Source organism: Rhinolophus sinicus, chromosome 12 (assembly GCF_057876585.1).
Source record: "Rhinolophus sinicus isolate RSI-liver-muscle chromosome 12, RSI-T2T, whole genome shotgun sequence".
NCBI lineage: Eukaryota > Metazoa > Chordata > Mammalia > Chiroptera > Rhinolophidae > Rhinolophus > Rhinolophus sinicus.
This window is the reverse complement of record NC_142512.1, coordinates 10,383,113-10,395,237: the sequence shown is the minus strand read 5'-3', so window position 1 is coordinate 10,395,237 and position 12,125 is coordinate 10,383,113. Positions and strand designations below refer to the sequence as shown.

At 40.0% G+C, this 12,125-nt stretch overlaps 1 protein-coding gene and 1 non-coding gene across 6 annotated transcripts in view; both read left to right on the top strand.

Moving 5' to 3' along the window:
• MAP2K4 (mitogen-activated protein kinase kinase 4) overlaps positions 1 to 11,688 on the top strand; it is a 115,777-nt gene extending 104,089 nt beyond the window's left edge. For all 5 annotated transcript variants that reach the window (XM_074320701.2, XM_074320699.2, XM_074320698.2 and 2 more), the window contains 4 exons: positions 1,265 to 1,342; positions 4,207 to 4,355; positions 7,888 to 7,933; positions 9,133 to 11,688. In XM_074320701.2, coding sequence (XP_074176802.1) covers positions 1,265 to 1,342; positions 4,207 to 4,355; positions 7,888 to 7,933; positions 9,133 to 9,246 — 387 coding nt within the window. In that variant the 3' untranslated portion in view covers positions 9,247 to 11,688. The remainder of the gene's footprint in view (positions 1 to 1,264; positions 1,343 to 4,206; positions 4,356 to 7,887; positions 7,934 to 9,132) is intronic.
• On the top strand, positions 6,278 to 6,403 carry LOC141569033 (small nucleolar RNA SNORD22). Its single transcript, XR_012492427.1, has one exon. It is a non-coding gene; the product is annotated as a small nucleolar RNA SNORD22 (small nucleolar RNA).
• Positions 11,689 to 12,125: the final 437 nt, after the last annotated feature.

Below are 12,125 nucleotides of genomic sequence, written 5' to 3'. Positions count from 1 at the left end.
ATACATTTCCCTTTGAGCACTACTTTCGTTGCATCCTGCAAGTTTTGATAAGTTGTAATTTCATTTTGATTTAGTTCAAAATATTTTTTACATTTTCTTAGACTTCTTCTGTGGTGCATGTGTAATTTAGAAGTATGTTGTTTAATCTTCAAATATTTGGGGATTTTCCGGGTATCTTTTGGTTATTGATTTCTAATTTAATTCCTTTGTGGTCTGAGAACATGCTATGTGTGATTTCAGTTTTTTAAAATAAGGTGTTTTTTATGGCCCAGAACATGGTCTATACTAGTGAGTGTTCTAGAAAGTATGAGAGAATGTGTGTTCTGCAGCTGTTGGATGGAGTGTTTTCTCTCTTGGTCAACTATTGGGGATTTTTATGTAATGTCTTATCAGGTAAATATATTTGTAACTGAAAACAGCGTAAATAGCTTCCAGTGAAAATTTATGTAGCCACTGTACTCATGTTCCAAACAAAATACATAGGTCTCCAAACAAGTTGCTGCTGACAGGCAGAGAATATAATACAGTCGGCTATTATGCTTTTCTGGACATGTCTTTCAACAGCAGTTGTTCAGTCTCAGCTAAGGATCCATTGTCTGCTCCGTGCCCCTGATACCCTCTCTCTTTTCTTCTCCATTTCTAACACTGTGTAAACAATGGTCTCTTATTTCAAGGAAATGTAAAGATGCTCCCTTCACTGAACTTACTAAAAATGATTTTTGCTATTTATATGAGAGGACAATATATTACTATATTGGAAGTGTTTAATTTGGTTAAAAATGAATAGACATACGCATAATGATAAATTTAGCTCCTATTTGCTTTTGTATCTCAAATATATTGCAGTATGGCCTTATTCGCGGAAACAAAGAAGACTTAGTCTATGTCCACACATCCCCACCCCACCCGCCCTCCCCGGTTAACCACTACTTGCTACTAATCTGACTCTGCAGTTCTTTATTTTTTCCAGTTTTGTTCCTATGTCTCCATTTGTCTGTCCTCAGCTTCAGGTTTGTAAATGATTGTCAGTCCTTAGGGGGAAATAATTAAGAGTTGCTTTGTAGTCCCTTTATGGGGGGAAGCCATTGAGTTTTTTGGTTTTCGTTTTTTTTTTCCTGTTGATTGTTTTTATGAGGACTTCCTATTACTCCCAATCTGACCCTAGACATGGATCCCTCTGGGAGTTTGCTGGCTTTTTGCTTCTGTTTGCCTGTCCCTTGAAGGTATGTGTAATTAATGACAGTAACTTCTCTTTGTGTTCCAGCCTGAAAGAATAGACCCAAGTGCATCACGACAAGGATATGATGTCCGCTCTGATGTCTGGAGTTTGGGGATCACATTGGTATGTTTCTGTTGACTCAATCTTATCATGGTAGTGTAACAAGAACTGTAGAAATGAAAGAAAATTTCATCCGTCTCCCCCACTTCCCCACCTAAGAACAGCTTCTTGTCTCTTCTTGTCTTTGATTTTATTCACCTATTTTTTTTTCACTCATGGTTGTATCACAGGGACTATATCTTCTCGTTGTTGAAAAAAGTATGTTTTATACCTTAAAAATCAAATCAGAGTTGATTATTTCCTTCAAGGTTTTATGAAGTGCCTGGGGCTCTTTAATGTCGCTCTGCATGCCTTGGCCCCACCTGTAGGACTCGGCACCCACACTAAGAACGGGAACAGGGCAGGGCAGCTCACCTGCAGGCTCCTCCCATCTCAGGCAAGCGTAGTTTATCCAGTAAAACTGCAGACATATTAGGTATACGTATTTATGTGTGTGAAAATAGTTTCTGCTGGGAATCTCCTAGTCACAACAGGAAAGCCACAAGTGAATGAACTGAAAGTAGTTCTATTGTTGAGGACCAAGAACTGCCTAGGTGACAATTCTATATGAAAGTTCTACCTTAGAACAACACTGAGAAAGAATAGTAAGAAAGCTGCTTAATCTGCAACTAATAAGCACAATTAAAGAAACTTTTTTTGTCCTCACCTGTGGACTGGATTGAAATTTTGGTTCTATCTACAACATATCTTTATTTGCTTACTTCCTTATTACCAAATTTTGTTTTGAAGTTTTAGATTTACTTTCTTGTTCTTGCTGTTTTACCAGGGGTTGATTTATGGTAGTTTTTTTCTACAGCTTCTTTCACACTGGGTGTGAATTTTCCATTTCTAGATAGGGCTTTGTCCTGTTTGGTAGACAGCCAAAAACTTTTCCTTCCTTTTTCCTCCGATCTTCAATAAGATCACCCAGTCCGGAGATAGCCCAGATTCAGAGCAGTGAACGTTTCTATAGCTTAGAAAATGATCTCCATTTGTTCATTATCTTTATATAGTCCTGGGATCATTTTCCCATGAATCAGAATCACATTCCCTTGCTAGTTAATCTTGGTGAGTCACATTGCCAGGCCTAATGAATACTCTGTGTAGAGAGCTGAGGGCTAATAGCTCACCCCTACTAGACGCCCATCTAGTTTCCCTCATGACCAGATATGGAAGGTAGCTCCTGGAGTCTCTTTCCCTTGTGATGCCAACTGTCTAGGAGAAGGATCCCTTCCTTTTTAGTGAGGAGAGCACATGGAACTTGGGTCTGCTACTGCTCCTAAAGACTACAGCAAGATCTGTAGCTTCCAGCTGAGGCAACTTGGCATATCTATAAGCCATAGTAATGTCACAAATGCCTATCTGTCCAACCAGTTATGTTTAAAAAGCAAATATTTACTTCATTATAGAAACAAACTTTTGTTCTGTGAAAGGTTTTCACATAGAAACAATTTACCAAGTTTCTTTAGTACATCTGGTTAAACTTTGTTTCAAAGCGAACTATTCAGTACTTATAACTGCTTCATAATTTATTTTTCACATGGATAATCTTACAAAAGTTATGAAGTATGTGAAATTAATTTATAAGGTGTCCTTTACCTTTACCTTATGATATGCATTCTGCTTTTTCCTTCTGTTATGTTCTCAAGAATGAATTTAATGAAGTTATTCCTGATGCTGTGAATAACCAATAAGGTTCATTGCTTCCCGAGTATTTGCATTTTTATCGAAAAGAAAACTCAGCCAAAGGAATGAATTTCTGTGTGTGTGTGCATGCATTCCTGCCTGCTTTCCCACGGGCATATGTGTGTAATTGGAGACAGTGATGAGCTGAAGATGGTCTCTTTTGGGGAAAAAAACCTTCCCATAATGGCTTTCTGTTTGAGGATGGCTTTGTGTTTGCTTCATAACTTTCCTTTCATTGTATAAAATAGCTATTTAATATTTGACTAATTGACAAAATCAAATTTAAGCTGGAGAAACTCAAACAATTTTCTCAGGTTGTGCTATCTCTCATATGCCATCTTCCTCTCTAATAAGTTTTGAGTCTCATCATATTAAGATGTCAGTCACCTGTCAGTGAACATAAAATGGGATTCATTTAGGTCATGCTGTAGATTTAGATGTTTCTTGAAAAACATAATTTCTAGGTTTTCATTATCCTCTGAACAGAGTGGGAGAAAGATGACAATACAATTCACAAATATTTTTGATCTTGGCATATTGAGACATAGTGTCCATAACATTTTTCGGATCTGGTTTGGTTTGGTTTAGAGATACTGTCCTGAGCATCACCATTGGCTTTCAAGGTGAAGGATTTTACCCTGACTTGGTTCCTGCAGTAATGAGAATATCTGGCTGTGGTTGAAATTGTAGCAACTACAGAATGGCTATAAACAGGATTTATACGTTGTTTCCTTTGAGCTTAGATTGGGCTTTTTGTATGTTGAATATTCTTTTACCTGAGAAACAAATTTGACCACTGTTCTGGACATGGCCTTCCATTCAGATGGCTGTAATTGTGCACATACTGTACTAAGACAGTTCTAAAACCAGCCTTCCAGAATCCTTCATACTAAGGGCTCAGAACCGAAGAGGCTGCCCTGGAGAGGCACGGAGGGGACGTTGTCTGGGCTTAAGTTTAGTGTCTCTCTTTAGTCCAAGTCCTTGAATTTGGTTGACACAGAATTCTCTATATGATCTTGATTCTAAATATCACTTCCACTTAGCCTTAATAATTCTGAAGAGTCCACCTTAACCTGATAAGGGTTTGATTGAAGGATTTTAATGAGTTTTGCTTGGAGTTTAGATTTCAATGTGGCTGTTCCAGCGAGCAGTAGTAAATAATGCCGTAGTGTATTTTGCTTTTTCCTCTGTGTTCTCTTTAGTACGAGTTGGCCACAGGCCGATTTCCTTATCCAAAGTGGAATAGTGTATTTGATCAACTAACACAAGTCGTGAAAGGAGATCCTCCACAGCTGAGTAATTCTGAGGAAAGGGAATTCTCCCCAAGTTTCATCAACTTTGTCAACTTGTGGTGAGTACCTGATTCACAAACACTCAAACATGTGCTGAGCACGACGAGTTTTGCTTAACCTTAGCTGCGCTGGTGCTTTACACTGGGGGAGGGGAGCATTCATATCACGCTGCCTTCTGAGCTGGGACTCTGGGTCACCGTGGCTACACGGAAGGTCCCAACTAACCTGCAGAGGCTCCACTCTCTTACACTGCTACTCAGGTACCAGTGAAAATCAGATGGCAGTGGTGGAGAAGCTGCTGCCTTTAGATTCCTAGTACCTGGTACAAGATATACAGCTTAGGTGAGACTGAGCATCCTATTCTGCTATGGCTCTAACCTGGGATTGTACCAAAATCACTGGGAAGCTTTTCCTAAGTCAAGACCGTACCATCTCAGACTTTCAGGGATGGATCTCTGCCCTGACATAACACATAACATGGCTGGGTGTACATAGTACAATCAGGCCCAAACCTCAGTTAGTAGTACTGTATGCTGGCTCTCTGAAGACTTACTCTAAGGAAGGTATGGACCTCACACCTGTTAATGTTGTTTGTCCACTTTTTATCAGGTTGTGTGTGTGTGTGTGTGTGTGTGTGTGTGTGTGTGTAGCACATAAGAATAAAAATATGCAGGTATAGCCATAATACAATCGTGTGTTGTGCTGTTTCAATCTATATTTTAAATACAACCTGTTTTGTTATCATTTGACTATTTTTGATAATTATTGTTTATCCAACATGATTTAAAAATAAGAGATGTTTATGAGCAAAAAGCCAGAATGTTTAGTATATCTTCTTTTCGTTCTTGAAAAATGCTTTTCCTTTTCTCACATTTTTTTTATCACTAGGCATGCTGTTTCTTTCTACTCTATTTAGGTCCTACAAAAACTTCCATTTTATTGTCTAGCATTGCTCTCTTTTCAAATAATTAGGAAACATATCTTTGACTCGAGTTTGCAAGTCCCTTTCATCTTCTCTAACCAAATTCTACATTTGTGCTGGTTTTCAGAGGGGAGAGGATTTCCTCAACATTTTCCAGATAGAAGATCATAACGATGACTCAAATTGGCTGCTTCTTCCTTTTTAAAAACAATCTATTTTTTTATCAACTTGCACACATATTTGCAGTTCATATAACTGCATAAATGTGACCTTTTATATATTCCATTTTAGTGAAATAGTTGGTTAAAAGAATCTGTGTGAGTCACAGAGCATAATATCTGAGATGATCACCTGTGGACCCTCGACCAGGGTTTCTTTCTTCTTAATTTCTTGATACCTTTATTGGTTTTGTTTTATATATGTATAGTTCTTGTGTATTTTTCAGTTGTGTCCCTTCGTGCAGTCCTCTCCTGTAGATAACAGTTGTAGACATCAATGTCCCACTGTTTTTCCTGAGTACATTCATGTTCCATCTCTTTCCAAATCATTAGGGTCTACAATTGAAGTATATCTATTTTTGTAGTATGCCCCTATCAGCTCTCCACGTTTGTCCATTCCCCCTTCCACTATCTTTGGGCATTTTTCTATCATCCCTATCCAGAACCATTCAGATTTCAAAATGAGTTTGCAAGCCAGAGTTTGAAAATAGATGAAGTCTAATGCTGAGAAAAGCAACCGGCAAAATAGAACACACATTTACTTTAAATCAAGATGAGTTTATGGCAGTCTCAGATATGCTTGGAAACAAAAAAAGAAATCAAGGAGAACAGAATGAGAAGTTCTAAGATGTATGTAATAGAAATAACAAAAGACAATTCTGAAAGTTGAGAAGCAATGTTTAAGGAGATGATAGTAAAGGCATTTGAGAATTGATCCAGGATATTCTCAGATTGAAATTAGAGACTCTGTATCATGTAGGATAAACAAAACTAAATTTATACCAAAAGGCATTGAAGCAAAAGCACAGAACAATAACGAAATAAAAGTTAGCAGGAAGATTCCCAGTGAAGCAACATTCACATGTCTTACCGCCTGCGCTAATCTCAGAGCTGGCAAAGGTGGACCCACTGGGGCTGGCTGGGGGAGAAGAGGAAAGTTTGTTACAAAAGGAACCGTCAGAGGAACCATAAGGATTTCCAAACATGGGACAGGGAAGAAGGAATAAATCACTTGTTGAAAAACCGTTGTATATTTTTCGAGGTCTAAAGAAAGTACAAAGCATGTATAATGGAATCCAACTCTTGAGGACATCAAAAAGGGAATTTTCAAGTCATTGTACAGCCGAGCTGTTCAGATTAGCATACAGCCATTTCAGTCTTTCTGAATAAAAGATTTTTTTAAATGTTAGCTGGTAGAATTAATTAATTAGACTGTCAGCAAATTTGTTATCAGCAAAAATAATTGCCAGAAAACAGTGGAGTCATAGCTCCAGAGGGCTGTAGAAAAATAATTGTCAACCTTGTCCTAAACTTTTATACCTGGGCACTCAATTATCATTCAAAATATGAAGGAAATATAATGGATTTTTTTTTTTTTTTTGAATGGAAAGACTTAAGAGTTAACCATTCATAGATTGTTTTGAAAAGATATACTTGGCCAAGAAGAAAAGTAAACCCAACAGAAGGGTGTTGCAGCTTGTATCTAATCAGTCGTTAGATACGGGCTGCCCCGGGATGGCTGAAGTAGCCTACGGATATAATCCCTAGGAAGCCTACAACTGAAGGCCGTCTGCTGGCAGCACTCTCAGCAGTGGAGGAATAAAGCCTTCCTTCCTACAGCGGAATTCTGTAGCTGTATTCCTTGTATCACAGGGCAGTGCCCACCATAAAATGTGTGGAATATGAAAAACAGCATTGAGTTTAGAAATAGGGGAACTATGTTGCCCAGATTAACTAACTTCGGATAGCAGAAAATGAATTTGAGATTGGAGGAGAGTAGTGATTAAGCTGTGGTCCGAGATCAGATAAAGATATGGTCCACTACAGAGAAAATGAAAATCCTTTTGTCAATAATCATTGGACAAGTAGAATTCAAGGGGAAAATACCAGCAAGTGAGAGGTTTTTCATACATCAATATGGTACTTAGTGAAGTTGTACTATTGTAAACTTTTAAACCAGAGAACACAGATTGAGATGCAGAGGTAAAACATGTTCAAATCTAAGGATAAATTGATGAAGTTTGTATGTAGTTTGCCTTCCAGATCACTGGTTTCTCTTAGGTGGTGCCTGTATAAATACATCTGTACATAATTAGAAACACACATGCGTGCGCGCGCGCACACACACACACACACACACTTTTATACTTATACGTAAATTCATATATTTAACTGAGAATATACATTTAATATTCTTCCATGCAGCTGTGTCATAATTTATCCAATTTTCAATAGCTAACTTGTTTCTAATTTTTCTCTTATTGTTCCTGCACTGAAAATCCTTAGATTATAGTCTAATTTTTATGTTTTGTGTTTGGCAGGTTGCCTGCTTTGTTCGTTACTTGAAGGAAAAAACTACTTGATTCTTCATAATATTTTGATGGTGCAAAGAAAAATATTTGGGGGTAAATGTGTCTCCCTTTTAATAATGTTGTTTTTATGTTATTTTAGCCTTACAAAGGATGAATCCAAAAGGCCAAAGTATAAAGAACTTCTGGTGAGTATGAGATCTTGGGAATATTATTATAGCTATTTCCTCACACCCGAATCCTCTTAGCACACTGGTTCGCTAAGCAAGCCACGGGCTTAACTGTCACAGACAAACAGCTTGACCTTATTGAGATTTTTTTTAAAAACTGTTTTGAAAGAAAGATATTTGAAAAGAGAAACTTTATAATTATAATTTTCCTACTAATTTACTAGCTAGATTCTCATGGGAAGTTTTGGCCTTGACACGTTATAAAAATTAACCGAAAGAATTTTAACATTTACTTTAAGGAGGCATTTTCCACTTCATGGTCTATGTGTGAGTAACATCCATAAGAATTTATTGTGCTTAGCTTACCTTTATTAAATGTTCTCATGTAAATTTAGATCATACAGCCAGTTCCCATTTCTTTGAATGTTCTCACCCACTCCATGGGATCCTGGCGTTTTAAGCAGTCTCCTGGGTGTGGCAGCGGTCTCAGGTGTGAAGGAAGTATTGTGATCTAATAATGTGGGACTATTTTCAGAAACCACCCATCGGTCACACTTAGCTCTAGCTCTCCGGGATGTTAGATCAAACTAGCATGGCCAACCTCCGTAAGACCCTAAAGATGTCCATCAGAAAGAAAACTCTTGATAGAGATGATGTATAAAAAGGTGGGTTTGTGAGGCAGATACAGGGCTGCCGCTTTGGAGAGTGCAGCACAGAAGTTTGTAGCATAAGGTTCTACTGAGCTTGTTTTGGAGTGGGAGTCAGGAGGACTGAAACAACGCTTTCTGTAAGGTCCTTGCACTGCACCTGGGGAAATGGGCAGGTGGAGCTTACGTCTGTGGTCTGGGTCCTGAGACTAGGAGCCGCTGTTATGCAGTTCTTCTCTGCGCTCCGATGGTGGCAGAGGCTCCAGGCATGTTTTGTGCTGAGGCACAGCGCTGCTCTCGGCCTCCCAAATACTCCCTGGTGTGCAGATGTGTTTCCAAACCTCACTCCAGATCGTAGCACCATGCATCATACTGAGGGACGCCCACACCCACTCACACATCTCCCTGCAATGCAGCTGTACTTGCCTCTTTGAGCTGGTGCCACCGTGTTTTACAGGACATGGGCCTGGAGCCTTTGGTTCGTTCTATGTGCTATTGAAATTGGGAAAAGTTTACTGCGGGCTCTGATACAAATTTTGATATTTTTCTTGTTTGTTTTTTTTCTTGCAGAAACATACCTTTATTTTGATGTATGAAGAACGTACCGTAGAGGTCGCAAGCTATGTTTGTAAAATCCTGGATCAAATGCCAGCGACTCCCAGCTCTCCCATGTATGTCGATTGATATCGCTGCTACGTCAGACTCTAGAATAAAGGGCTGAGAGGAAGCAAGACGTAAAGAATTGTCACCCCATATCACAGTGTTTTTATTGCTCGCCCAGACACCATGTGCAATAAGAGTGGTGTTCGTTTCCATCCTGTCTGTATACTCCTGTCACCTAGAACGTGCATCCCCGTAATACCCGGCTGACCAGTGCTCGCGCTGGTCAGAGGCCTCATCCTGCTCTTTCCCGATGGACGTGTTCATGAAATGTGGAAGTCAGTACGATCAACTTGTTGACTGTGATTAGATCACATCTTAAATTCATTTCTAGACTCGGAACCTGGAGACGCAGCTACTGGAATGGTGTTTTGTCAGACTTCCAAATTCTGGAAGAACGCAGTGACGGATGTACTTTGTCTGAACATAGAGACTTGGGCTTGAGTGAGAAGAGCTTGCACAGCACCGAGACGCATTGCCTTCTGGAGCTGGGAGACGAAGGAGGAATTTTACTTTCTTCACCAAGTGCAATAGATTTACTGATTTGATATTCTGTTGCTTTACAGTCACAGTCGATGTTTGGGGATCGATGTGCTCAGCCAAATTCCCTGTTTGAAACACCACGTTAAATCAGAATGAATTTCTCTTTACCAAAAACTGTGTTGCGTTCAAAGAGGTGAACATTCAAATAGCGAGACGGGACAGAATGTGTTCTTTTCTCCTTTCCCAGCCCCTCTGCTCTTCATGGGGAGGACTCAGGAGTCTGCCACCTGTCAGAGAAGGTGCTGGTCCTAAGAATTTTCATTCTCAGAATTTGGTATGCTGCCAACTCGATGTCCCTGCCATCAACCACCAGGACAGAAAGAAGAAAGACGCACGGAGGACAAAGTTTACAGATGTTTTTAATACTAGTATCTTATCTGGAACAACTTGTAGCAGCTATGTATTTCCCCTTTGTCCCAAGCCTGATACTTCAGCCATCATAACCCACTAACAGGGAGAAGTAGCTGGTAGCAATGTGCCTTGATTGATTAGATAAAAGATTTCTTGTAGGCAGCAAAAGACCAAATCTCAGTTGTTTGCCACCACTGGTCCAGGCCTTCAGTTTCCGAATCTCTTTCCCCACCCATGTAGTCTATTGCCGCTATGTGACTTTCGCTTAATCTAATATTTCGCCTTTTCCTATATCAAAAACCTTTATAATTACCAGGGATGTTCCTTACCAAGGATTTCTAGCCCTAGATCTCTCATATGCTCTAATGTTGAAAAGGCTGAGAAATGTGGGGCTCAGCCGATGTGGTGGGTGATGAAGCATCTTTCTAGAGACACATGCGACCCGCTGAGGAATGCAACGGCAGTCTTTTAGATACACTCATCACCTGCCAGAACCTCTAGCATGTCACCGTCATTTCTTGGAATTGGAATTCTACACAACAAAACAACCCCACAATAATTACGAGAGGCCGTTTAACTCTGCTGTCTTTTGCAGTGCTTCCGCCCACAGCCAGCCAGGCTCTCCTCCCCGTAGGTGGCGCTCTGGCCTCTCTGGCACTGAGCATCAGGCTTCGTATAGCAGTTAGGCAGCACTGTGAGTGGTTCACACTGGAATACAAACAGCCATGGTCTGAGATGCAGGGGATGCCGTCACAGAACCGCACGGTGGCAGGTATGCTGTGTCTCCTCCCAGAGTGACAGTCCTAAACACTATAAGACAATAAAGGGGGAATGGTGCTGTTTCAAGTTACATCCCTGTAAATTTCAGAATTCAGAAAAGATGAATGGCTTTAGTCCACTGGCCTGATTTTCCTGTGTTCTCCCCTGCCTCCTAAACCTTAGACTTCCCAGTGTTCTGAAAGGAAGCACCACTGTACGTCTTCCTTGACCACCAAGCCATCGTCCTCCGTGGCTCCCGGGGACTCCAGGGGAATTTGTTTCTCTGCTCTCGCTGTCCCGGCTGGCTCAGCATAGGGTCACTTTGCCATTTTACAAATGGAGATCAAAGCAATTCTGACTGTCCAGGAGCTAATCTGACCGTTCTATTGTGTGGATGACCACATAAAAAGGCAATTTTAGTATATTAATCATAGATTATTATAAACTATAAATTTAAGGGCAAGGAGTTTATTACAATGTATCTTTATTAAAACAAAAGGGTGTATAGTGTTCACAAACTGTGAAAATAGTGTAAGAACTGTACATTGTGAGCTCTGGTTATTTTTCTCTTGTACCATAGAAAAATGTATAAAAATTATCAAAAAGCTAATGTGCAGGGATATTGCCTTATTTGTCTGTAAAAATGGAGCTCAGTAACATAACTGCTTCTTGGAGCTTTGGAATATTTTATCCTGTATTCTTGTTTGAATTCCTCCTCTATTTAAGATATATACCTGGAATCGAAGTGTTTATGTAATAGTTCTATCCTTTTGCCTGCAGGTCAGTTGTAATAAATGTAGGATGTGATGATGACTTTGTAATTTGATTTTCTGAAGTCTGACCCTGAGAGGGGAAAATCAAGTAAATTCCATTAAATTATCTGTGCATTTCACATTGGGAAAAATTCTCTTCTTCCAGAAGTGTTTATGGATTCTTTCTTTTTCTCCTCTCCTTGTGGTTACTTTATGGTTTTGCTTTCTGTTTGAGTAGGAGTGATGCAGCGTCTCTTCAAGTTTGTTACTTTGTTGGTTGCCCTGACCTGCCCCAGCTTTCTTAATACTAAAGGAAGAGGGTTCTGTTCTTCAACCTGTGATGTGGGGGAGAGACACAGCTCGTAAGAGCCCAGCCGGCCTGGGCCCGAGGTTTGGTTGCCAGCCTTGCCTTCTGCTCCTGGTGCTGCGGCTGCCAGGTGAGCATTAGATGGCAGCTCAGATTGCAGTCACGCACTGCTACCTGAGAGAGTGGGGAGG